Source organism: Archocentrus centrarchus, chromosome 15, assembly GCF_007364275.1.
Source record: "Archocentrus centrarchus isolate MPI-CPG fArcCen1 chromosome 15, fArcCen1, whole genome shotgun sequence".
Lineage (NCBI taxonomy): Eukaryota > Metazoa > Chordata > Actinopteri > Cichliformes > Cichlidae > Archocentrus > Archocentrus centrarchus.
In genome coordinates this window covers 800,939-828,096 of record NC_044360.1, presented here as the reverse complement: position 1 = coordinate 828,096, position 27,158 = coordinate 800,939, and the positions used below count along the sequence as shown (strand labels likewise).

The following is a 27,158-nucleotide window of genomic DNA, read 5'->3' as shown; positions in this document are numbered from 1 at the left end:
GTTCTATTCTATTCTATTACATAGGAAACAGGAAGTGACTCGGTTTATTTTGAAATCTGGCGGATGTAAATACCTCAGAGGGCGTTATACACCCTACTCCTGCTGTCTCGGCTTCACTCGCTTTAAACCCGGACAAAACCTCTGCACGGCCACCTGCTCAAACCCCCCGAGCTCTGCAGCCAAACCGAGCCGAGTGCAGCATGAACGAGACGGCGGGACTGCGCTTCCGGCGGGTGCACCGACCGCAGGTGATCACCGATGAGCTGCCTGAGCACCGGCACAAAGGATCCAGGTAAGAACCGGAACCTGCGGTCTAACTTTATTCACACAGAGCCGTAAAACTGAAACCTTCGAGGGGTGGCTGTGGCTCCTGAGGTAGCGCAGGACACTTACTAATCGGAAGTTTGGCGGTTCGATTCCTGGCTGCTCTGGGCTGCGTGCCAAAGTATCCTTGGGCAAGATACCGAACCCCAAATTACTCTCTGACACAAGCGCTGGAATGTGAATGTGTGTGATGTTAGACAGTAAGCACTTAGCTTAGTTTCATATGGAAGTGCTTGTATGAATGGGTGAATGTAAACGTGTTCAGAGTAGAAAAGCGCTATATAAGAACTAGTCCATTTACCATAACAACCACAGGCAGATGATTGTTGATCAGCTTCTTCAGTTGTGCCACAGCAGATGGCCCCGGGACCGCCAGCTTTACCTGGGCGGTATTTGCTCAGCTCCCTTTGATATTTCTTAAAAATCAGAGGAAACCGAAGCCAAAGCACAGGTGAGAGCAGGCGCGGGCCAATCATGAGGAATCGTGAATTGTGATAAAACAAAGTGCCCCCAGTAGACTCAGGTATGAACAGCCTCCTCACTGAGCAGCAGGTCTATGGAGTAAGATAACTGTCAAAAAGGTGTGTGCACTCACCTGTGGGGGCCAGCAGAGGCCTAAGCCTCACTGTGGCAGGAATATCTACAGGAACTTCTCTCCAAACTGGGACCTTTGACCTCATTTTACTTCCAGCTGTCATTCAGATATTGGGCCACACTCTGATTCATTGATCAAAGTCAGGTTATTGATCAGCACGTTCCTATAGACCGGATCTGAGACCCAGTTTGTGAATCCTTTAGGATCAATAAATCTGATCAGAATCACTCAGACCTCTTCACTGCCATTAGCTTCTGTTTGTGAAGGATTTGGTTCAACCAAGATCATCCTCAGGCCTTCATTAAATAAAGCATCAGCTGACTGTTCATCAGTTTGATACTTGGATCCTGACAGCTGGGACACTTTTCTGAGGTGACCGTGGGTGTGTTAGTCTGGTGCTTCATGTTGGAGTTTTCAGATCAGTCACACGTTTCTCAATATCTGAGTGATGGTTTGAACGGCAGCCTTCGGTCCTGATCTGCTGCTTTCAGTACAAACACATGAACCACGTGACCTGAGATGAAAACTAATTGCTGCAGTACTAATGAAGTACGTAACTGTTAAAGATAAGAGGACCCAAGATGGATCCCTGAGGAACCCCACACAACACAAACTGCAGTTTTCAGCTTTAGAAGTCATCATAATTTCTCTGAAACTGTTCATGAGTCTGTTTCTGTTCTCAGCACCTACAGCGGGAAGATTTTCCAGGTGACGCTCCTCTCTCTGGGCATCCTCCTGTTTCTTCCTCTCCTGGTCATCATCCTCATCCTCGAGTCTCCCATCAAGCCTGAAGTTTTCACGTGAGTCATCTGCAAACATCAGAGTCTTTGACATTAAAGAAGAAAATTCTAAATTTATTTTAGGATATTTTCAAAATGGGGTGGTGCAGTGGATAGCACTGCTGCCTCACAGCAAGAAGGTCCTGGGTTCAAGCCCACCATCTGGCCCTTCTGTGTGGCGTTTGCATGTGTCTGTGTGAACCCTGCGTCTCACCCTGTGACAGCTGGGATAGGCTTTTTCAGTTAGATTTGATCAAATCTAAAAGTAAAATATTTTTCAGAAAAGCCAAAGAGTAAAAGCAAAGTATTTATAATATTCTGAGTAATCTGAAAATTCAAGCTGAACATTCAGAGAAAGTCCAAATAATGAAGTTATTAAATATTAAAAATAAAGTTGATTTTTCTTCTGCTGCCCCCGCTGGTTGGTTGTGGCACTGCAGCCTAAAGGAGCCGCCGATGATGAAGGGCTGCTGGGAGCCAAACCTGAAGCTCAGGGAGGCTCAGAGACTGTTTGAGGACCAGATCATTGGCCCAGAGTCCATCAGCAACATCGGAGGTGAGTAGATGTCTGTATGGATGAAGAGGAGGATGAGGAGGGCTGAGAGCTGACAGATGTTTCTCCCTGTGTGTCCACAGATGTTCTGTTCTCGGGAACAGCTGATGGGAAAATCGTGAAGCTGGTCGGTCGAAGAATCCACACAGTAACGAGACTCGGGAAGCTGCCGTGTGGTGAGGAAAACTCAAAAAGTCAGAGCAGCAGAAACAGCTGAAACCTCTATGTTCTCCTACGTGTTCTCCTACGTGTTCTCCTACGTGTTCAAACAGCTGTTTCAGAGTTTCTGAGTTCACTTTGAAGTTCTGTTTGCTCGTTTATCGTTATTAGTTTGATCAAGATTGATTAATAGTGATGTACCGGTCACCTGTCCAGGTGGACCCCGCCTCTCACTCTCACTTTAAACCGTTTGTCCAATCTGAAAAATTCAAACAGTTTCTGAAAGCTGAGAAATTGCATCCAGGTGGTTATTGTGGTGATTGTGAACGGCGGGACATTTGAAGTACGTCTGTTGCCGGGTTCGGTGTTACAGGGTTAACATTTAGTTTTTACACATTTAAAGCTCAGAGTGAACGAAGCTGAAGGGTTAAAGTGTTTTTGGCTTAAATGTTAACTGTCAGCCTGCTGTTGAGCAAGGCATTACCCTTCACCCCGCTCACATTCAGTCTGTTGCTTCACTCTGGAGTTTCAGTCACATGTTTCTCAATAACTGAGTGACGGATTGAACGGCGACCTTCGGTCCTGATCTGCTGCTGTCAACACAAACACATGAACCAGGTGACCTGAGATAAACCCCGGCAGCACGCTCACACCTGCAGATTAAATCTGTGGCGTCACGCTAACAGCAACCCGGTGCTTTCATTTTAGACAGAAACTGGTTTTAACTCCTTTACTGTGAGATTCAGCGTCAGGTGAACTTTAACTTCAGGTGTTGCCTTTAAATGAAACATGTGTGGAACACCGTGTTTCATTTAAAGGTGTCAGTGCCTGCAGCCAGGTGTGAATCAGCCAGGTGTGAATCAGCCAGGTGCGGCGGGATGAACCTGAACAGGAACTTGGTTCCTTTTGTTCAGTCTGAGTCAGCGGAGCTTAAAGGGAGCTCGCTGTGGCGGTTCCTCAAACAGGAAACAGATTCTCACTAACAGCGTGTGTCCTCTGAGTGCTTCTGCTTTGTCATGTGGAGGTGAAAACTCTGTATGGAAGCCTGTTTCTGCCAAAAATAAAAGAACAGGTGAAACATAAGCAACTTAAAAGACTTGCATTTGTTTGCAATTGTTCCTGAGAGCAGCGTTTCTGTGGCAAAGCATCTGAAGCTGATGGTTGATGTTCTGCAGGCTCCAGAGAGGAGGAGCCCACCTGCGGGAGGCCGCTGGGGATCAGAGTCGGACCTAATGGGACTCTGTTTGTGGCCGATGCTTACCTGGGCCTGTTCGAGGTCAACCCCACCACAGGTGAGTGTTTGTATGGGCCTGATCACAGTTCCTGTTTCCTCGCTTCCTGCCTGAGTGCAGGTGCGTTTCAGAGAGGCGTCCTGTAACAGGACAGAGTGCAGACAGAGGAAAGCTGGCTGTGAGCGGACAGCTCCGATTTAGGTTTTTACTGTAACACATCTGGCTCAAAGCAAACACCTGGATTTCATCCATGCTGGGTCACATGTTCGGGCTGAGTCAGCCGTCCTGGACTCCACCTTCACTGTGTTCGTCTCCGCAGGTGAGGCGACCCGGTTGGTGACCGGCGGTCAGGTGGTGGCGGGGAGGAAACTGGCATTCATTAACGATGTGGCGGTGACGCAGGATGGGAAGAAGGTGTACTTCACCGACTCCAGCAGCAGGTGGCAGCGCAGAGACTACATGCACCTCATCATGGAGGCCACGCCCGACGGCCGGTATGACTTTCCAAATATTTATTTGGAACTTTTGAATAAATATTTGGACAAACACACAGTTAAAAATCTAGAAACGTTATTTCCAGCTTCATGATCAGCTGTGAAACATCCTGAATAGTTCTGAGTTAAATAAGTTTTGTGTAAACTCATGAAGATGTTTCCCCTCATCCGAAAGGCTTCTTCAGTTCTATTTGCAGCTATTATAAAATTAGGAAATGTTAAAAACTTTAATTTAATAAAGGGATTCATCGTAAACTTTTAAATTTGTTTTTATTGCAGTTAAACTGATCTAGAAATATAAACAGTTCATATTACGCCAAGAAGACCAAGATAACAAGGACTCAAATGGGAAAAGTCATCATTTTTATTCAGTTTTATTTAATTTGACTGTTTATTATTCAGCTATTTTACTTCATATAGCAGCTATTTTGTATTATATTCACCTTTTTAGTTTATTATTAAGCTAAAAACGTCATTCAGCTGAACACAGTGATGTCATAAAGCCAAATTTGATTCAAATTAGAACAAAGAAAACATCAAATATTTAAAATGAGATGAACTGTTTCAAGAAAAATATGAGCTTGTTTTTTAATTTGATGGCAGGAACATGTTTGAAAAAAATGGGTTGGAGCAACAAAAGATGGAAAGATCAATGGTTCTATAGAGAAAAAGCTGCAGGAACATTTATCAGCTAATCAGGTCGATGGGCAGCAGGTCCGTGAGACGATCGGGCATAAAAAGAGGTTCTTAGAGAGGCAGATTTTCTCTGAGGTAAAGATGGGCAGAGGGTCACCAACCTGCAACAGTTTCAGAATAATAATCCTCACTGTGAACATCTACAGTAAAAATATGGTCCAAAGGTTCAGAGAATCTGCAGAAATCTGTGTGCAGGGACGAGGCTGGACCTTCAGGCCTGATCCTGTCTTGGAGATCACTGCATGGCTCAGAAACCTCTGAGCACAGCTCAGCGTGCAGGTTAAAGCTCCATCAGCAGAGAAGATTTATTTTTATTTGCTGAGCTCTTTGAAGATGTTTGTTTATTTAAATAGATGAATCATCCATATATCCAAACATCTAATTATTACTTCCTGTTTGTGACATTTCACATTAAAAGCACTGCGGTGGTTTTCTAACGTGAACCGTCGCGTTGTTGTTTCCTCATCTCAGCGTCCTCGAGTACAACACTGAGACCAAAGAGCTGACCGTGGTGATGGAGGACCTGCGATTCCCAAACGGCATCCAGCTGCTGCCTGACGAGGAGTCGGTGCTGGTGGCAGAGACCACCATGGCCCGGATCCGCAGGTAACCCGCCTGACTCACCTGTATCTGCAGGACTGTAACCCTGCAGACAGAAGCCAGCCTGAAGGCTTCAAAAGGTGCAGCACAAAGTAAAAGTTACAGAATAAAACAAATAAAAGCAACAGCAGGAAGCAGTCTGAGCTGACTTCCTGTGTGAGCGACTCCTCTTCATGTCTGATCATGTTACACAACCATCGCTGCAGTGAGGACCGTGTCACTGATGTTGGCTCTGAGTTGCCGTGGAAACAGACTCTCAGAAATCATCCAACCTTTTTTTACCTACATGAAGAGTGTGTGTGTGTGTGTGTGTGTGTGTGTGTGTGTGTGTGTGTGTGTGTGTGAGTGAACCGTGCTTTCATAGGCTGCTGAGCGATGTGCTGTGGTTTATTTGGTACCTTTGCCCATCATGTGATGCTCTTCCCTTCCAGAGTCCACGTGGCTGGTCTGAATAAAGGCGGCATGGACACGTTCGTGGACAATTTGCCAGGTTTCCCCGACAACATCCGACCGAGCTCGACTGGAGGTTACTGGGTGGCCATGTCAGCCGTGAGACCGAACCCCGGCTTCTCCATGCTGGACTTCCTGTCACAAAGACCCTGGATCAAAAAATTCATATTCAAGGTAAAAACAAAAAGATCAGGTTCTTAAAGTCTTTTATCCACATTAAAATTGAAAATGCATTACAAACTGATTTTCAGACAGTTTATGGTGTCAGCTGTTGACCATGCTGCCATTTTCCTACATTAACATGAGGCAATCACAGTGCGGCAGAGGGAGGGGAAGGACTTGGATCTACTAACAGTTACGAGCACAGCTGCAGTCAATAAAGACCAGAGACCAAACTAACAGGCTGAAGGAGCCTGTTCGTAACCTGGGTTCTCTGAGGAAACGACACCAGCACGAAGGCAAAGCAGGCGGCGCTGCTGTAGCTGTGTGAGGCTGAAGGAGTTTATGAAAGAAACACAGCCGGCCACAGATTAGATTCAGGGACACCTGAACGGGTCCAAACTCAGTTTACGCTGAAAAACTGGTGTCACATGACGTAGAGGCAGGTGAAGACGAATGTTTTCCTTCAGAGGTCAGAGGTCTTTTCTTCGTTATTATCCCGGTCTCACGGAAAAACACGAAATATTCAGAGTAAACTCACCTGTTTGTTTGCACACGTGCACTAGAGTCAGCAGCACGAGATGTCCAAGAAGTACCGACTGTTGTTTCACCTCGAGCCATGATCTTTAACCTTAGCCGACCTGTGTTTAATGATAAGGAATAACATATTTAAATCATGTATGGCTCGGTGCCCGGGTGGCTTAGCGGTGAAGCCGGCGACCACATATATGTGCCGTGTTGTGGTTCGGGCGGCACGGGTTCTTGTCCCGGCCTGTCACCAATTTCCCCTGTATCTTTCCCCCATTTCCTGTCTCCCTCCACTGCCAATAAAGAAAGCCACTGGTGCCAAAAATGCAGAAAAAGAAATAAAAAAAAAAAAGTCATGTATGGCTCAAACCACCAACCCCTCCGACCCCCGATGGTGTCCCTTACCCCTTATACAGGTGGAAAATCGTAATTTCACAGACATTAATTAGTAAATATGAGTGCAGAGAAAATGGCTTTCTGAATCTAACAGGTTAGGAGCTATGACTTTTTCACATGTTGCCATGAGACTGGGTTTTTGTACCAAATAAATGAAAACCGGAGCCGCTGGAACGCTGCTGCGGAAAGATCCAGAAACATGGAAAACCTGGAATTAGTCATAAACACACGAACATGACGTTGGACCCAGAGCAGGAGACGGTGTTTTGTAATCTGATCGGCTGCTCAGTCCTCCGTCTGCAGACTTTGACCCCGGCATGAACGTTACAGAACGTTTTTATCCATTTGTTGCATCAGATGCTTTCAGATGGGAAAATATATCAGAGGTCATGAGAGCCCAGACTGACTGAACCCATCTCGTTTTAGTTTCTGTCTTCTTTTTAACTCCTTCCTGTTTTTCATCCTTTGTGTCTCACCTTTCACCCTTCCTCCACCCACCCATCCACCCTCCTCCACCTCCTGCAGCTCTTCAGCCAGGATGTCCTGATGAAGTTTGTCCCTCGGTACAGTTTGGTGGCAGAGCTCCACGATGGCGGCGTCTGCACACGAAGCTTCCACGATCCCAACGGCCTGGTGGCGGCCTACATCAGCGAGGTCCATGAGTATGATGGGAGTTTGTACCTGGGCTCCTTCCGCTCACCGTACATCGCCAAACTCGACCTCAGCAAGGTGTAAAAGAGGAAAAAGACGACCGGACACACACACGGACTTTTGTGACTTCTGAAACGTTAACACAGTGTTTGACTTTAAAGACATGACACCCGTGAGGTGGAATTAAAACCGACTCTGCCGGGTTGTCGGGCTTGGACACCACGAAGTTCCCGCCTTCGTGGTGTCCAGAGGATATGAAGGTGATTTCACCCAGCGCCACCTGCAGGTTATCCTGCTAATGAGGCAGCGGTCCTTCTCATTCTGGCTAATCTGTGTTTCATTTTTTTAGGATGCCGTGAAGCATTGTTCAGCTTTAGATTTTAATGTTTCTCATAACAGTTTTTGGGTAATTTTTTTTCACTTCTTGACAGATTTTGTGTTTAGACTTTGAATTCAGAACAAAAATTTGTAGAGGAACGTGTTCTTGTGCTTTTTGGTTCTGAAATGTGTTTGGTGAGCCTGAGAATCACTAAAAACTGCTTCTCCTGCTAATTAGCTCGAGCTAACTAGCTGAAATGCTGGCTAATGGATTTGATGCTAACAGGCTAGCTTGTGCTCTTATTTTTTAATCATACACCTTTGCACCGTGTTTATCTTCAGTAACAACAACCAGCCAATCACAGTGCAGGCTTACAAAGCTTTGATTAGCAGTTAGCCTGAGCTAACGTAGCTGCCTCTGACTAACTTTGTTTACATAGAAGAAGAATGACTCCTACTCGCTGACGCTGATGTCGAATTACAGGCTGCTGAAGCCACCACCTCGCCCTCTCACGATGTTTGTGATTTGATTGGCTAGCACCTGCACTTGTTCGCTTGCACATTTTTTTTTGTTTGTTTTATTTTTTATTGCACTTTTAGAGATGGTGTATGTGGGCATGTCTTTTGTGATAGCTTCTCTTGTGATTGGTTGGTTAACACAGGTTTGACTGAGCTAAGCTCTAATGAGCCGCAGTAAGCAGCTTCTCGTTAACGCTAATGTCAGATTACTCGCTGTTCAAGCCCTCTCGAGAAGTCTTTGTAATGAGATCTGATTGGCTAGCATCTGAATGGGTTAGTTTGTGCACTTTGGGAGGATTTGCACATTGCTTCAGGGATTGATTGGGGGGGTGTCTTTGGTGATGATACTCAGCCACATGGGCCTAGAGATCGGTCGGGAAAAATGTGCTTTCTTCAAAAGGTTGCAAGTCTGAGATTGGTTGCAATGACGTTCCTGCACAGAAAACCTCCTTGTGATTGCTTTGGTTGCTTGCGGATTGCAGCAGCTACCCATAATTTGCTTGAAAGACGTCAGCTTATCTATAGACACTTGCCAACTAACCACTGAGTGCTAACGAAACAGTGAAAAGTGATGCAAACTGTAAAGTGAGACAGCTCCCCTTCAAAGCAGCCCCGACCGGTTGACGACCGGTCTCTAGGCCTGCGTGACTGAGGACTGAGGCTGCATCCACACAGGCAGCGACGTGGTGACCGGACGCCAAATGACGTGAATAACATTTGGCGACTTCAAGCGACTACGGCTGAAATAGCTGCATTCGACGTGAAGTGGACTTCCAGGGATACCACTGATTAACATGTGACCTGGTAGTAAATACATTAGGGTTACCTAGGCAAACGGAGCCTGGAGCGACCAGCCGTCAGCTTTGAAGCGACACGCAAGAAGTGAATCCTTTCCAGTGTGGACACAGCTTTACTGACCATGCTAACTGCAGCGATCACTTCTCGTTCACATCGATGTCCAACAAAAGCCTGCATAAGCAATTGTTTGATAGGCTGCTGTCAACTAGTCAGCACAAGCAACGCCATCGAACAGAGAATCAGGTCTACGATTCGGTTCGGCGATGTTTGACGTCAGTCGCGTGTGGAACTCTGACTTCGTATATTCTGTTAGCAGCACGACTAGCTTGGATTTCTTAGTTGAATGTGTCATGTTAGCTGAACAATTCTGCTCCTCCTATATCGAGCTTTCGTGGCCGGGTTTCATAACGCGAAGCAAACATCAGGAAAGATTTGGTTTTTCTGCTCACATCATCATGTCACAGATTTGTGTACATGGTCATCTGCTGCAGCCTGTATGGCTCATGAGCTCTGGGTGCTGCCCAATCAGAAGACAGTAGGCTTTAGTGAGGAGGGCAAGAGACAGGAAGTGCAGCTTGTTCCAGACATCATAAAAATAAGTAGCTGGAAATGAGCATAATGGGTCATTTTATTTGTATCTTACATGAGTGCTGTGCTGCTTTTAATTTTTTTCCCTCCAGATCGACTCATTTAGTCGCTTCGTACTGATACTTTTTCAGATGTGCACTGGATGAACTGATCAGTATTAGCAGGCTGAATAATCTTTGGGTTGAAGCTGCACGCTATTTGGGCCGTTATTCTTCTAAGCTCTGTGTAAAGTGTCGAGGGGAAAATACCAGAAGATGTCCAGTTTGGTCATGTTTCCGTTTGTTCCTGAAGAGTCTCTGAGATGATTATTGATCAGTTAATCGTTGGAGCGAGAAGAAAAACTTTTGCTTTGTTTTTGTGCCAAATGCATTTTTCTCTGTGAACTTTGTATTTCAGTCATTTTAGCTGGATTTCCTGCTGTCGGTCTGCAGCCTCCTCAATAAACTCTCAATAAAACCTTTGACCGAACCTGTTCTCTGACTCTGTCCTCCTGCACAGGTGAAACCTGCAGCTGATTTTAATAAGCCCAACCCGAATGAATGAATATGTAATGGAGACATTCAGAACCAGTTCATGGAGAAGAAACAACTTTAATGCCAAACCGCCACAGAGATGTTTCTGTGCTTCCATTGTCACAAAAGGTCAAAGTATTCATGAAACACTCTCCAAAGGTTTGCTTTTGAAAGCATGCAGATGAACTTTAACCCCTCCCTCCACTGCTCTTCATGAGCACAGTAATTGTAATTGACTGGCAACATTTAACTGGAACTTTCACCACCAGAGGGCAGTGTTTTACCAGCAGGTGTCTTGATATTTTCAGACGTTTACACTTTTTGCCCCACCCCCTTTTTTTGTTTTTGTTTTTTGGCCGCACCAACTTTATTGACAGTGTAGATGTGACAGGAAAGCAGGAGAAGAGACGGGGGAAGAGCGACAGGCCGGGATTTGAACCTGCGCTTTTTTTTCAGCCTCGTGGCAAATATGGTCACCTGCTCTGTCACTGAGCCACCCCAGTGCCCGCCCCGCCCATCTCTAAGAAGCTTTGCCTTTTCCCAGCGCACCATTTGAAATATGACTGCCTGTTCTTCAGGAGTTGCCCCAGTTAATAAAGGTTACTCAGTCACAAACTGGTATTACACCAGATCAAGTTCAGTATGACAAAGTCAAAGCTGCTGTTTCTTCAGTTTCTGCTGAAGCTTTAGTTCATTTTGAAAAGTTTAAAGAAAAAAAGAATCTACAATAATCCCCTTTAAATGAATGAACCCACACAGACAGGCCAAATAATCATCGCTCGCCCTTCACACACATTTCTTCATGGATTTATGGAAGAAACATTTATAATGGAACAACCAAAATTGGCCTGTTTGCTCTGCTCTGACCAGCAGGGGGCCTCCTCTGCCTCAGGTTTCAGTCCCGATGAACCCAAACGTGGCCCTCAGATCAGCACCTGCGGTCAGTGTTCACCTCAGAAATGGAAAAACCTGCGGAGACGCTCATTGTTGGATCGTTTTATTGCTGAAATGAAGTTCACACAAGCAGAGTTCAGTTTCATCATCTCTGTGAGTCTGTTTGGAAAAACTTAAATATTCAGAGTACAGGGGTGAAAGTGGGCGAGTGTCCTGAGAGTTTCTTTAGCGGATGAAGATGTGACATGAAGATGAGTGACAGCAGCAGGAGGTGATGAAGGTCATCAGGAGGAGGAGGCCGCTGCTACGGTCACTGTTTGCAAAGTAAGTTGAGAGTCTTCTTCTGTGGTTCTTCCCAGGGAATCATCCAAACATCCACGTGACACTGAAACACCTGAAAAACAATCATGAAGCCCTGAAAGACCTCTCAGGATTGGTCCTGTTCACTGCATGCACATTTACAGCCGCCTCACTCCTCTTTACACACTGAAATACACAGTACTGCAAGTTTTACTGCTTTACCACTATGAGGATTAAGAGTATTACTATAACTGTACTTCTATACAAACAAACAGGAAGCATTTTTATATGTTTAATTGTTTATATTAAAAACTGACAACATGAAAAAATACCCTGCTGCATAGGACATGCAAATTTCCCAAGATGCACTGCAATCCATGGTGCTGTTACCGAGAGACTTACAGTCTCATGCTGGGACAAACAGCTGTTCCTGTAAAACCTACAGACACTCAGATTAGACTAAGATGAGGAGGCTCCTGAATCTTCATCCTAATGCTGTCGTTTCTGGTCAGTTCGACCTCCACACAGGTGCATCATCACTATTCTGATTATGTTAGGGGCAGCGCAAATGAATGAGTAATATTTACACTTTAAGTCATTTGCATATAGTTTCAGACTGAACATCAACCTCCAGGGCTGAAAAATAAAGAAGCACCAAATCCTGCAGTTCCTCTGGTGTCCAGCAGGGGCGCCACAGTGGCTCAGTCCTCATAGACTCCCATGTTAAACTTTCCAGCAGAAATCAACATGTTTACAGCTGATACAGAAACTGCTTTGGTCTCTGTGGATAATTCCACCTTCATAACAGCTGTATGGGGGGGGGGGGGGGGTTCTATGACTCACCTGTTTAAAGTGAATTTTGGTACTTTTACTTTGTTAGAGTATCTGAATATTTAACATGTCAGTGCAGATACCAACATTTATGGAGTGTTGTGGTTTAATGAGTCAGTCTCAGACCAAAATATTAATAATAGACAGTGTACAGTCCGGTTTCCTCCCACAGTCCAAAGACATGCATTTACTGAGGTTAGGTTAATTGGTCACTCTAAATTGCCCATAGGTGTGAATGTGAGTACAAATGGTTGTTTGTCTCTCTGTGTTGGCCCTGCGTCAGGCTGGTGACCTGTTCAGGGTGTACCCTGACTCTCACCCTATGACAGCTGGGATAGGCTCCAGCCCCCCGCAACCCCGAAAAGGATAAGCGGATGTGAATGGATGGATGGAGTGTATAGTAATGTGCTGCAGGTGTTTTGTGTGTGTGTTGGTGGTGTTACACATGCGTACACATGAATAATAAGACTGCAAAGGTTGGACCTGAAGCCTTTGACAGACAGATGAGGGTTTTCAGGATGAATCACTGAGAGAAAACTAAATCTGGATTGTGGGAGTTCCACAGGGTTCTGTTATCGGTCCTCTAGTTTTTATTCATACTTAACTTCTACTCATTTGTAGAAGCACATCATGTTTCATAACAGCTGTACAGTAGTGAACTTTTTATACCTCACCTGTCTGAATTGTATAAAGGCTTAAAGTTTGCATTATTAGAGGCGTGGCCTCTTTGACAGATGGTGACACGGGCAGATTTGATTTGGTTGTTACTGAGCATCATTAGCAGGTATCTGTGCCTGTGTGATGCTCTCATACAGTCTATGGATGCAGACTGATATTCAAGCTAAGCAGCATTAGGCCTCCAATCTTTCATCACTTTTGACTCCAAAAACCAACATGGCGGAGGCCAAACCATGTCTGTTATTCATAGCCTGCAGCTCAGACTCACCTGGTGGAGTGGGCCGGGCGGCTGGAAGTCACACCGGGACACATCGTTGTTTTTGTCTCGTTTGCGACACACTGTTCTGGAAATCTGAAAATCTGCAATGTACCGAATCCCTTTAACAATCTGAAACACACACACACACACACACACACACACACACACGGTAAGCACTTCCTGAGGAACCCCCATGCCAGCATGAATCCTGGGTCAGGCCTCCATGACATCTCAAATGAGTTCATGAAACCAGTTTGACTGCCATATAAAGGTTGAACTTTGACCCTGTTGGTCATACATCTGACTCCAGCTCCAGGTGTGTCGTACCTGTCGCTGCGCCATATTGATGGTGGCGGGTTTGAAGAGGAAGGCATCATTTGATTGGTTGTTAAAGGAGTAGGCAGCATCAAGGATGACCTGCTGGAGGCCGCGATCGTTCCTGCTGATGTTGTACGGCGATCCGGGCATTGAGGGGTGAGGATGGCGACCGGACACAAGGGTTACCCCTGCAAGAGAAGAGGACCTTCTGTCAGTGATGTTTGTGTCGAGAAAGGTCGTTCTAACAGTCCGCGGTTGTTCGGTTCAGCTCCGCCTTGTTCAGGCCTGAGCGCTGACACTGCGAAGGCCCTATGTAATCACGTTTATTATTCTGATGAACGATTCGCTTTTTTGAGTGCCTACACATGCTCCATGCCAATTTGCCATGAAACAGGAAGTGGTTGTTGAAGGATTTGGAAAGCTCAAAGTCATGAACACCCCCTGTCATGATGAAACTTTCTGATTTTATCGCTCTGATTATTGAATATGGCAAAATGACTCCACAGTGCCATCTAGGAAAAAATAATGCAGATTTTAGGTTTGGTTTTAGTGGCTGGTTGCAAAACTATACATGTAATCACTCGTGCATACTTTGTCCAATTTGCCTTGAATTTGAATCACTTATTTACTTACCAAGCATAAATGTATATATACAGAAAATTGGTAATTGGCGCAACAGCGCCCCCTACAGACTCAAGTCAATATTTACATTGGAGGTATTGATATCAACACCAAGTGTAAATGCAGAAAAAATGTTTATATGGATATGTGTAATTAATGGGCATTCACTAACCCCAGCTAAAGGCCAAAGGAGCCAGTGATTAGCTGAATGACTCCCGAGCAGCCTCAGCGGGCCCCCTCAGGCCCCCTGAGGCCCCCTCATTGCTGCTGCAGCTGTAATTATTGTTGGACTCTGCTTGTACACTTCAAAGTAATGTGTCTGTCTCATTCTGGAAGTTTAGGTCCAAACTGAAGACGTTTTCAAAGCTTCTAAAGTTGAGAAGTTTTCAGATGTGTGAGTGAGTCAGAGAAGCAGAGGGCGTCAAAGTGTGGAAACCAAACAGCCACAGGAAGCAGAGTGAAGAAAGAGAGTGGATCAGCTGGAGAGACGCTCTGCTGTGATTGGCTGGTAGAGGAGGGTGAGTCAGACCAACATATGTGGTCTGAGAAGAAGAACCAGTTTTCTGTGGTGACAGAACAACTTCCTGTTACTGTCTGATGCTGCATTTAGGGACATTTTACTGAGTGGAAAATGCCCACTTCACTGGTTTTAGCTCATTTCATGCACTGAATTAATAATTATAATTTTATTTGGTTATGCAGGTTTAATTTGGAGTCTGAAGTTTTTAAACCCTGGTTTTGTTTTGTTTTAAGAAGACCACAGAAAGGTGACAGAACGGCTGACATGGTTGGAGTCTCAGGGTCTCTCTGGTGTCCAAGCAGCTTTTACCTGCTGGACAAACCTGCTGGAGCACATTTCACATTTAAACCCAAACTAACAGCCTGTAAGTTGTTAATGGAGGTCTTATTTTTCTCTTTCACCAGTTGACACCATTTTACATTATCTGTAGTTTTTTGTAGGTCTGACCTGCATGGATGCATGTTTTTATACCATTTTGATCACATAAATGAAATGTTTTCATCAGATAAAGGCATCACAGCAGGCACATATTTAAATGATGATTACTCATTACATTACAGCAGCTTGAAATTCACTTAAAAAACCGTCTTTCCTTCCCATCAGCCCACTGCACTCGTGGTGTCGCAGCCCCCGTGCTCTAACGTGGAGGAAAATCAAACACGAGCACCGAGCTGACGGGTTACTTCAAACACGTCTGCAGTCGTCACGCTGTCAGTGCAAACAGTGGCCTTACTTCATTTAAATGAGAGCGTCTGTGCAGCTTCACAACTCATAAAACGAGACGCAGTTTAGTTTTTAGTCATGCAGAGATCGTTCTCTGTGCTAATACAGCTGCAGACTGATGGTAGAAACACAGGATGATGCCCGAGCAGCCGATCACATACAGCCAATCTGAAACGTGTGGAAGTTGGACTTTAATGACTTTTGACGCTGTGGTCTTATTCAGATCAGAGTGTGTTTTTGACTCTTTAGCAGGTCTATAATATTGGAAGCTCACAGAATAGGAATAATTTAACATGTCAGAGTGTTTTTAGAACGTGTGAGAAATGTGGGTCTGTGGTGATGATAATCAGCCATGCTCGGTACAGAAAGTCCTCCTGCCTGAAATATCTCAGCCATTCAAAGTTTTCAGAGTTACATCAGTGTTTCACTCCAAATGACTTTACACCTCTGAAGCTCATGTTCATGTCTGCACACTCAGAGTGAACCGGCTGGGATAACTGACTCGCTTTTAGGTTGAAGTTGCTTCAGTTTTTCTAAGGCAACAAGTTTGCACAATCTTTAAGAATGCCTGAACGCCAGCGTTCAGCTCGTCCTTTTATAACCCGTCCCCTCTGACAGCCATCATTAAAACCTATGAAGCTCAGTGACGAGCAGGTGTGAGGCTTCTTCTCTTCACTTCCTGCTGCAGGTGCTGCTCATGTTTAACCCTTGACTGTGCTGAGAGGTGAATAGCAGCCTGCATAGCCATACACACACACACACACACACACACACACACACTCTTACCCAGAACAGCGAGCACGGAGACGAGCAGCAACAGCTTCACCTCCATCCTTCTCTCTGAGTTTCCTGCCAAGTGTTGACTCTCAGACCACAGAGCTGCAGGACGGGTCTGTCCACCGCCTCACAGCTGACATCACTTCCAGGAGCTGCTCAGAGATCAGTCAGATTTCCTGCTGCACTCTCAAGTCTCACTCATCTGATACTAATCAATCACTTCAGGCTCCGCCTCCTCCTCTCTGACCTCTTCTCCTTCCTCTAATGTGAGAGTGCAGCAGCAGCTGCTGGTGTGTGTGAGTTCCTCCTCACACCCGCAGCCACAGGTTGGTCTGAGCATGCTCAGCTCTACAGGCTGCACATGTGTGAACATCAGAGCGCAGGGGACAGGAAGGGTGAATGAGGACTTCCTGTCACACATACTCTGAAGAGACTGTGTGACATGTAAGTTTGATGCCTCCCTGATCCTTCTGAGTTTGGCACAAAGACTCAAACACTCTGAGCAGAGAGACAGGAAGAAGTTCCTCTGAAGCCTCAGCTGATCCTGCTGAACCCAGAAGGACTCGATTAGAATAAACATGAGTGAAGCTCAGCTTCAGGAAGCCTCACAGACCTCTCTGAATGAGACAAATACGATCAGAGCTGCAGCACACAGAGACAAACCTGTGAAGGTGTTTGGAGAATGGGCGGGTAGTGAGACCCTGTGACGTCTGTTATGATCTGATTTATTCATAGAGCGAATGTTTTTGACAACAGATCTGATGAGAAGTGTTTGTGTGCGTCTTTCAGCTACCTGTGTGACATCACTGCTCGTTGTTCTGCTGATCCTCGCACTCTTTCTCTCCTGAATGCTGCAGTGTGACTGAAGCTGAGCTGTGATCACTTCCTGGTGATGTCCTGCACCTCTGGCTCCTTCAACTTTCATTTGTTCCCTCAGTGTTTCCTGACTGATCCTGTTGTACCGGCTGAGTTCATTCATGTGACTGTTTCCTCCTTTAGTTATGGCTTTCACTTCCTGTTTTATTTTGATAGTTTCTTGTCCCTAGTTTCTTGTTTAGTTTTAATTTGCCTTCTAGTTCACTGTCTTTGATTACGTTCACTTGCGTCTCGTTACCGTGTTGTGTTCACTTGTCCTAGTTGCCCTCGTGTATCTATAGTGTTACAGGTCCTGGTCTCAGTGTCTGCAGCCAGTTTGGGGTTCTGATTATGTTTCACCAGCCAAAATAAAGGCTGTCTCTCACTTTAGTTTGTCTTCACGTGTCTGCATTCAGTTCCTAAACTCTGCAGTTGTTGACACATTCACTGCTGCATGAGCCATTCATTCATTTACTGTAAGCCTCACTAACAAAGAGCTAATGTATCTCATCAGATGAAGGGTTTAAACTTGTCTTCCAACACAATAAAGTGAATTTGAACATTTTAGACACACAGCATGTTTTTATGGATGCTGAGTGACATGTAAATAAAAGTTCAATGCAGTGATTTCCCCTCCCTGGGTTAGTAAGCTCGACCTCTCTCTCCCACAGTTATTAGTTATGTCCCTAAAGCACAGTCAATAATTCTCCCTCCTCTCTCTAGATTCAGCACCCAGAGCCACTTCCAGAGGACCGACCTCCCCCTTTAGTTTATGCCCCTTTGTTCTGACCCCTGTTCGAGTATCCATCATGAACTGTGATTGTAGTGTATGAAGCTTTGCGTGAGTTGTGAAATAAAAAGGTTTCATTGATCTGCTCACTCTGTGTCTGCGCTCGGGTCCTTGTTGAGTACAGCGCTCAGGTTCATATGTGTGTGAAGGCAGACGAGCGAATACTTTTGGCCGTGTAGTGTAAGAAGAAATTACTGAGTGTTCAGCATTTCAGGCGTGCCATCAGGAGAGAACGATTTAGAGCGAAAACAAAAGCAAAAGTGAAGCTGCAGATTGTTTTTCACTTAAATTCTCAGAAAAGTCATTACTAAATCAATGTGATTTAATAATTGATCAACATATTGATTTATTCTGCCTTACAGACCCTGGTTACAGCAGGATGAATATGTTAGTTTATATGAACCAACGCCTCCGAGTCACATCGTCAATGTCAAATTTATTTATATAGCACATTTAAATAACAAAGTGCTTCACAAGAAGCCAAAAATAACACAAAAACAATACAAAATAACTATAAATAAAAGATATCAAGATTTAGCTCGAATTAAAGGCCAGAGAGTAGAAATGAGTCTTAAAAGTAGAAACTGATGGGGCAGTTCTAATATGAAACAGTAAGGCTCAGGAAACAACTGAAAAAGCTCAGTCACCTCTATTTTTAAGGAATATCGACGACCATGTGATTAGCAGCCCTCAGTGCTCTGACAGGACTGTGAACATGAATAAGATCAGACACATACAGATGTGCCAGCCCGTTTAAAATCTTAAAAACAGTCTTTAAAATCTTAAAATCCTAAAATTGACAGGAAGCCAATGAAGTGAAGCTAAACTGGAGTAATATGCTCACGCTTTCTCGTCCCTGTTAAAAGTGGAGCAGCAGCATTTTGGACCTGCTGAAACTGACAAAGAAACAATTACAGTAATTCAATCTTTTCAAAATAAGAGAATGTATGCCTCTTCCAAAGTCATTATGAGAAAGATAGGGCTTCACTCTGGCCAACAATCTCAACTGGAAAAAATATTTTTACCACAGAACTGACCTATCACTGTTAAAGGAGCTGATGATGATCACACTGAGATTTTTAATTGATTGATGGCTGCATTACCCTGGGTGGCCAAGAGGGGCAGCAGAGTCCTTCAGTACAACCAAACATAATCTCTGTTTTACTTCAGAATCAGAATCAGGTTTATTTTGGCCAAGTATGTTTACACACACAAGGAATTTGGTTCCGGTTGATGGTGTCTCTCTAGTATTATACAGTGTCCTATATTTTAACTTAAATGCTATACAATATACAATACACCAAGCAGTGCAGGCTGAGGGCCATGAAGATCCTAAAACAGCCCAGCCACCCCGGACACTCTCTCTTCTCCCTGCTCCCATCAGGCCGGCGTTACCGCTGCCTGAGGACTAAGACTGAAAGGTTGAAGAAGAGTTTTTACCCACAAGCCATCCGTCTGCTCAACTCTGAGCCGTAACTGGACCATTATTGCACAATGTAAATATTATAATTTATAATCTATAATTCCACGTAAAAGTGTGTATAGTATATAGAGTATAGTGTATAGTGTGAATTACTTTTTTATTTTTATTCTTCTTATTTATATGTGTGTGTATATATGGTTGCAGGTACAAAATACATTTCACTGTGCATTGTACTGTGTATAACTGTGCATGTGACGAATAAACACTATCTTAATCTTAATCTTAATCTTAAATACACAATATACAATACACAATATACAATACAGGTCTGGGAAGGGAAGGTGCAGTGTAATTTAAGAATCACAATATCCAAAATCTAATAAATAATAAAATAAAATAAAGTGTAGTGTGCGTTGTAGTGTGACAACAAAGTTTGTAACATTAGGCAGTTGTGTAGAGATCAATGTTACTGATCAGCTGTTAATGAGTGTGATGGCATGAGGAAAGAAACTGTTTGAGTGTCTGGTGGTTTTTGTGTACAGTGATCTGTATCTCCTGCCTGAGGGAAGGAGCTGAAATAAAGTGTGTCCAGGGTGTGAGGAGTCTGAGATGATTTTCTTTGCCCGTTTCCTGGTTCTAGAAGTGAACAAGTCCTGAAGATTGGGCAGAGGAGCACCAATGATTTTCTCAGCAGTTCTAATAGTTCTCTGCAGTCTGTTTCTGTCTTGTTTTGTTGCTGCTCCAAACCAGATTGTAATAGAAGAGCACAGGACAGGTTCAATAACCGCGGAGTAGAACTGCCTCAACAGCTCCTGCGGCAGACCGTAATTCCTCAGTTGGCGCAGAAAGTACATCCTCTGTTGGGCCTTTTTGAGGATGGAGCTGATGTTGAGCTCCCATTTCAGGTCCTGAGAGATGGTGGTTCCCAGAAACTTGAAGGTTTCTGGGAACCTTTAATTAAGATAAAGAACATTTGTGTTTAACCAATTCTTTAGGTAATTAAGGCAGTTTAACAAAATCTGCAATGAACTGGGATCATTAGATTTCATAGGAAATTAAATCTGAGTGTCATCAGCAAAACAGTGAAAGGCTGGGTTATACTTCCTAAAAATTTACCCCAGGAGCAAAAATAGTAGTTGTAAAACAGCTAACTGATCATCTGGAGAGGAATGGTTTATTTGAAGATACAATGGTTACAGTATTTTACTTTCTCGTTTAGAGTGTTGTGCAGGCATTCATTGCACTGCCCTGAGTTGGTTGAGGTCTTACCTGTTAGTCTTGATAGTTTTAAGTCTTCATGTTCTCCTCTGTTGTGTGGGATACCCCAGGGTTCCGTCCTTGGACCACTGCTATTCTCATTGTATCTTCTTCCCTTGGGTTCCATTTTTAGAAAGCACAAATGTGCTTTCCATTTTTATGCTGATGACAGTCAGGTGTATGTCCCCTTAAAACAAGAAGACTCTTACTCTTTGATTAAGTGCCTTGATGAAGTTAAAACCTGGATGACACTAAACTTTCTTCATTATAACGACAAGAAGACAGAGGTTTTGGTTGTTAGTCCTGGTACTACTGGTGGGTCCTCTCCTGTAGATCTGAGGCCTCGGACACAATACGCAAAACCTACTGTTTCTAAACTGGGTGTCAGAATAGACAGTGTTTTTGTTTTTTTGGCCACAGCAGCTTTTGCTAGCAGTGGAGAGAGACAGGAAATGGGGGAAAGATACAGGGGAAGACACACGGGCAAATTGGCGACAGGCCGGGACGCAAACCCCGCGCCGCAACGCGGCATATGGATGTGGTCGCCGGCTTCACCACTAAGCCACCCAAGCACCCGGAATGGACAGTGTTTTTAACCTAGATAAGCAGATCAGTGCAGTGGTGAAGTCCAGCTTTTTAAAACTCAGACAATTAGCTAAGGTCAAACAGATCCTCTCAAAACAGGACTTTGAAACTATAATCCATAAGTCTCTGGAGCTTGAAAAAGGCGACTGGACTTCTTTTTGTTTCTTGAAGACGTTTCACCTCTCGTCCGAAAGGCTTCTTCAGTTCTCAACCAAATGGTGAACTGAAGAAGCCTTTCGGACGAGAGGTGAAACGTCTTCAAGAAACAAAAAGAAGTCCAGTCGCCTTTTTCAAGCTCCAGAGACTACTATGACCTGGATGACTGAGAATCTACACAGACATATAATCCATAAGCTCATTACATCACAACTGGATTACTGTAACTCTCTTTATTATTGGGTTTCCCAGTCATCCCCGTCCCCTCTTCAGCTGGTGCAAAATGCAGCTGCTCAGCTTTTGACTGGTACATGGAAGAGAGATCATATTTCTCCTGTTTTGGCCTCACTGCACTGGCTCCCTGTTCATTTTAGAGTGCATTTTAAAATTCTTTTATAAGTCATTAAATGGTCTTGCCCCCCCTTACCTCTCTGAGCTCCTACATGTGCACTCACCCTCCCAGTTGCTCAGATCCGCTGATCAGCTGCTCCTGGATGTCCTGAGGACACAACGAAAGCTCAGAGGGGACAGAGCTTTTGCTGTGGCAGCACCTAGGCTGTGGAATTCACTCCCACTCCATATCACTGTCCATTTTTAAGTCACTTCTTAAAACCCATCTTTTTTTTTATTGGCAACTGCTTGAGAGTTGACTTTTATTGACTTTTACTCGTTTGTTTTATTTATCAATTTTAATTTTGTTTAATGTTTTTATTAGTGAAGGTTACAAATGATCTTCTTACAGCCTCTGACAGTGGACTCATCTCTGTTCTTGTCCTGTTGGACCTCAGTGCAGCTTTGATACTGTTGACATGCTTCCCTTAGGCAGTATTATTAGAAAGCACTGCATCAATTTTCATTGTTATGCAGATGATACTCAGCTTTACCTATCAATGAAGCCAGATGACACACATCAATTAGTTAAACTGCAGGAATGTCTTAAAGACATTAAGGCCTGGATGACCTCTAATTTCCTGCTTCTAAATTCAGATCAAACTGAAGTTCTTGTACTCGGCCCCACAAATCTTAGAAACATGGTGTCTAACCAGATACTTACTCTGGATGGCATTACTTTGGCCTCCAGTAACACTGTGAGAAATCTTGGAGTCATTTTTGACCAGGATATGTCCTTCAATGCACATATTAAACAAATATGTAGGACTGCTTTTTTGCATTTGTGCAATATTTCTAAAATTAGAAACATCCTTTCTCAGAGTGATGCTGAAAAGCTCATTCATGCATTTATTACTTCTAGGGTGGACTATTGTAATTCATTATTATCAGGCTGTCCTAAAAGCTCCCTGAAAAGCCTTCAGCTGATCCAAAATGCTGCAGCTAGAGTACTGACAGGGACTAGAAAGAGAGAGCAGATTTCTCCCATATTGGCTTCTCTTCATTGGCTCCCTGTTAAATCTAGAATAGAATTTAAAATCCTTCTCCTCACATACAAGGTCTTGAATAATCAGGCACCATCTTATCTCAAAGACCTCATAGTACCATATCACCCCAACAGAGCACTTCACTCTCAGACTGCTGGCTTACTTGTGGTTCCTAGGATACTTAAGAGTAGAATGGGAGGCAGAGCCTTCAGCTTTCAGGCCCCTCTTCTGTGGAACCAGCTCCCAGCTTGGATTCAGGAGACAGACACCCTCTCTATTTTTAAGATTAGGCTTAAAACTTTCCTTTATGATAAAGCTTATAGTTAGGGCTGGATCAGGTGACCCTGAACCATCCCTTAGTTATGCTGCTATAGGCCTAGTCTGCTGGGGGGTTCCCATAATGCACTGTTTCTTCTCATTCACCTTATTTACTTTGTTTATACTCCACTCTGCATTTAATCATTAATTGATATTAATCTCTGGCTCTCTTCCACAGCATGTCTTTCTCTCCCCTCAGCCCAACCGGTCGCAGCAGATGACCCCCCCCTCCCTGAGCCTGGTTCTGCTGGAGGTTTCTTCCTGTTAAAAGGGAGTTTTTCCTTCCCACTGTCACCAAGTGCTGCTCATAGGGGGTCGTTTTGACTGTTGGGTTTTCTCTGTATTATTGTAGGGTCTTTACCCACAATACAAAGCGCCTTGAGGTGACAGTTTGTTGTGATTTGGCGCTATATAAATAAAATTGAATTGAATTGAATTGAATAGTTATTATTAATCTCTGGCTCTCTTCCACAGTGTGTCTTTTGTCCTGTCTCTCTCCCCTCAGCCCCAAACCTTTCAATCCAAAGTAAATTCAAGCTTGTTTTTCATTAAAGATGTGTGCTCTACAATCGTTCCACTCTGGAAAAAGAAATCATGAAAAACCCCAAATTACCCTGACATTCATGCCCATGATGAGAGGATGCAAACTTCTGACCACAGCTGTAAATAATGTGACACATAAAAGTTTTGGTGGAAATACGACATTTTAGTTTTATTAGCAAGCACTTAACGTCCATAGAGTTATAAAAACAAGCAGCCAATCACAGAGCAGCTCTGGTTGTTCTGCAGCTGAGCAGGATGTGAGTCTGTGAGTATAGGCTAACAGTTTCCCTCAGCTTCCAGTATTTGTGCTAAGCTAAGCTAAACATTAGAGATGAGAGTGAAACAACAAAATGCTCCTTTAAATCTTTAAAAGTTCCAGCTGTCTGTGTTCGCTCTGGATGTGCTGAATCTGAAACATTCAAAAATGTCAATCAATAAGTTGATCAGCAGAAAAACTGCTAATGAAAATCAAAGTCAGGAACACATTCAGGGAGTGCCTACAGACAGCATGTGTGATGGCGGTTGCAGCCCTTTAGCCCAGAGTTCATGTGTGGAGCTGCTGAGAATGAAACATTTCCTGGTTTTGGTCCAGGCCCACAAAATGTACCACAGCTTTTTAAAATCCAAAACAGTTCTGCGATAGAAACCCTGTTACATTACCCAGTGGCTGTTCATCCTTTTTATTATGATGGGGTTTAAATACATGTCGCTGCTGACTGGGCAAGAGTCCTGATGCACACACCAAACAAAAGCAAGCATTTTTTAGTTTTGAACGGACCCGGGTTCTCCTAGGTTGCAGACTGACCAGCCAATCACATGCAGGAACACTCACCTGTCCACCTTTAGAACTGAGACTGCAGCTTAAACCTGAAGACTGACCTTGTGTGGTTAGTTAGTCTGATTAAAGGATCATTGAGCCTGCTGTTTCACATTAACATGCCTGCTGTGTCTCTGTGGGTCAGCCTAACTCCTTGTCTCCATTCCTCTTTTAAAGATTCAAAGCAAACACAGCAGGTCAGGACTAAAAGCACGAGCATCCCATAGCTTTCCAAAAACAGATTTTTACATGAATCATCCTGCTAATTTTAGAAATGCATAAAAATTTTTTTTGAAAAAGCACAAAATCTTAATGAAATATCCATTCAGTATCTGATGATCAGAGAGGCAGAGAGAACGTGATTGGCTGGTCAGATTGGCACAGAGCTTGAATGTTAGCTTAGCAGTGAATCAGGTGTAGTAGATGTGGATGAGAGGCTGGGTGCTGCACTGTAAACAAAGTCTCTGTCATTAAATGTTTGTTTCCATCAGCCTATCATCCCAAACGGGCGGGGCTTATTTGTTCAGGGTCTGACAGGGGTGACCATGATCAGAAATTCAGCCCTTAGAAGCATCTGCACATGTTCTTCTGTTTGGTTTTACTACAGCTCTTAAAGTTTGTACTGGAAAATGTACAAATGATATGAATACGAAATTAAATTTAGAAAGAAATCAGCTAATGGAAATCTCTAACGTAGACGCACTGAACCGAGACAGGCATCCATCTGACATACAGGCTGTTTTGGAAATCTTCAGACCTCCAACAAAGGTCCTACATGCACATCCAGACACTGAACTTTTATTGGATTTCTGTAGACCTCCTAAAAAGTAGTGTTAGACATCAGTAGACATCTAAAGTAGGTTTTGGGAGTGTTTCATAGATCTGAAGGTTTCCAACAAAGGTCATAGATGTCAAGATATTACATTTTTTGTTTGTCTACAATAGGTCAAGACCAAACCTTTAAGAACTACATACTGTATGTTAAAAAATAGAAAAGTGCAGTCTGTTTCAGATGTAAAGACTTCCAGCAAAAATCCTGGGCAGACTTTACAATACTGACCCTTTAGTGGATGTTCCTAGACCTCCAAACAACCTGTACAGCTGATATGTATGCTCAGCAATGCCTTTATCAAGGATAAACATGCATATTTTGAGTTTGTTTTGAAATCTACAGACTTCTGGCAGAGGACCTTGAATAGACATGTGTAGACTTCCTAAAAAGTACACCAGACTAGGTTCAGACATCGGTGGACATCTAAGATCAGTTCTGTGACTCTTGGATTTCTGAAGCCCTCCAACTAAGGTCTTGGACAGACATCCTGATATTATGCTTTTGTATCCACACATGTCCAAAACATGTAAAGACCAAACCTTGAGATACGGAGCTGAGGTTTTGATAAACAAAAAGGGGGGCCTGTATCTTCTAGGTCTAATAAAGCATACCTTCTAGGTCTACATACTGTATGTTGAGAAACAAATAATTACTCTTATTACAGTTAAACACACAGAGACAAACAGTCTGGTTCATATTTTAAGACTTGTAGCAAACGTCCTGGATGGATGTAGCGATACTGAACCTTTAGTGAGGTTTCTTCTAATGGTCTCCAACAATGATTCACGATAGGTATCCTGATATTACATGTTTTATGTCCACAGATATCCAAAACAGGTCAGGAGAAGTGCTTCAGATATAAGGCTTAGACATCTTAGATGGGCACTTATAGATACCAAGCCCTTTAGTGGATGTCTCAAGACCTCCAAAGACTCCAAAGTCCAAATGTAAAGATCTCAAAATTATTTTGGATGAGCACTGATGTCCAAATTCCACCACTAATTGGTGCACTTACCTTGTCATGGTGTGGTGGCTTGAGTGCCTTGATGACCCCCATAGCTAAGTTGTCAGGTCATTATGCTCCTGGCAGATTCAACCATGCTGAACAGGTCTGCACAGTAGAGGCCAGACTACAATGTTGGGGTTATGTTTAGGCTAACAACCCATTCATGGAAAACAGCAGTATTACAGAAACCAATGCATCATTTGAAACAAATGTTGTCCAAGGAGTGCTGGCGCCAGTCATTGCAAGATGTGAGAGCAAAGGGGGGCGCAGACATCGGGTCAGACCACCACCTCGTAAATGGACTGGTTCTTATATTGCACTTTTCTACTCTAGCTGAGCACTCAGCACAACACAGTTTGCATTTACCCATTCACACCCACATTTATGCAAGTACTATTTCAAAGTGTTTTCTATCTAACATTCACACACGTTCATACTCCAATGGTTGCATTGGAGAGCAACTTGGGGTTCAGTATCTTGCTCAAGAATACTTTGGTATGCAGACAGGAATCAAACCACCAACCTTCCAATTAGTAGATGACCTGCTCTACCTCCTGAGCCACAACCACCCGGCTGTGGCTGGTAGTTGCTATGTTTAAGACGAAGCTGTCAGCTAGGAGGAAACAGCCCAGTACTCGAATTAAACTTGATGTGGAAAAGCTGAAGAAAATGGAAACTAGAGAGGCTTCCAGCTTGTCCTGCACAGTCACTTTGAGGTCCTAGCAGAATCCACCATAGTTGAACCAAGAGCCTCTAGACATTAACAAACGTTGCCACACAGGACTATTGTGGAACAGTCATTAGAGTGACAGTCCCCATTGTATGTGACTCCAGATTTTGAGAAGGCATTTGATAGTGTAGCTAAGCAGACATCTTGAGACACTATGAAGTGCCTGAGAAGATTGTGGCAGTCATACAGGAGCTATAC

General features: G+C 43.8%; 2 protein-coding genes across 3 annotated transcripts; one reads left to right on the top strand and one right to left on the bottom strand.

The window, feature by feature from the left end:
- Nucleotides 1-64: 64 nt before the first annotated feature.
- On the top strand, nucleotides 65-8,436 carry apmap (adipocyte plasma membrane associated protein). 2 transcript variants are annotated; one of them, XM_030747440.1, is made up of 9 exons: nucleotides 65-292; nucleotides 1,603-1,719; nucleotides 2,139-2,254; nucleotides 2,335-2,427; nucleotides 3,586-3,702; nucleotides 3,962-4,136; nucleotides 5,304-5,369; nucleotides 5,891-6,056; nucleotides 7,491-8,436. In XM_030747440.1, exons 1-9 carry the CDS (start codon nucleotides 201-203, stop codon nucleotides 7,698-7,700), a joined length of 1,152 nt encoding a protein of 383 aa, XP_030603300.1. In that variant the 5' UTR covers nucleotides 65-200; the 3' UTR covers nucleotides 7,701-8,436. The 2 variants fall into 2 exon arrangements, with proteins under 2 accessions (XP_030603300.1, XP_030603299.1); XM_030747439.1 differs by having other exon boundaries at nucleotides 5,304-5,438; nucleotides 5,864-6,056.
- A 2,908-nt stretch (nucleotides 8,437-11,344) lies between these two features.
- On the bottom strand, nucleotides 11,345-16,489 carry cst7 (cystatin f). Its single transcript, XM_030747442.1, has 4 exons — nucleotides 16,282-16,489; nucleotides 13,641-13,819; nucleotides 13,323-13,442; nucleotides 11,345-11,639 (listed from the first exon to the last, which is right to left on the bottom strand). Exons 1-4 carry the CDS (start codon nucleotides 16,325-16,327, stop codon nucleotides 11,556-11,558), a joined length of 429 nt encoding a protein of 142 aa, XP_030603302.1. The 5' UTR covers nucleotides 16,328-16,489; the 3' UTR covers nucleotides 11,345-11,555.
- Nucleotides 16,490-27,158: the final 10,669 nt, after the last annotated feature.

What these genes read in the sequence shown, in the direction of transcription:
- apmap (XM_030747439.1), top strand. Translation starts at nt 201, where the DNA reads ATGAACGAGACGGCGGGACTGCGCTTCCGGCGGGTGCACCGACCGCAG. An exon ending in CGAGGTCAACCCCACCACAG is followed by an intron (nt 3,703 to 3,961) that starts GTGAGTGTTTGT and finishes TCGTCTCCGCAG; the next exon opens with GTGAGGCGACCCGGTTGGTG. An exon ending in TCAAAAAATTCATATTCAAG is followed by an intron (nt 6,057 to 7,490) that starts GTAAAAACAAAA and finishes CACCTCCTGCAG; the next exon opens with CTCTTCAGCCAGGATGTCCT.
- cst7 (XM_030747442.1), bottom strand. Translation starts at nt 16,327, where the DNA reads ATGGAGGTGAAGCTGTTGCTGCTCGTCTCCGTGCTCGCTGTTCTGG. An exon ending in CTCCGTGCTCGCTGTTCTGG is followed by an intron (nt 13,820 to 16,281) that starts GTAAGAGTGTGT and finishes CTTCTCTTGCAG; the next exon opens with GGGTAACCCTTGTGTCCGGT. An exon ending in CGCCCGGCCCACTCCACCAG is followed by an intron (nt 11,640 to 13,322) that starts GTGAGTCTGAGC and finishes ATTGTTTTTCAG; the next exon opens with GTGTTTCAGTGTCACGTGGA.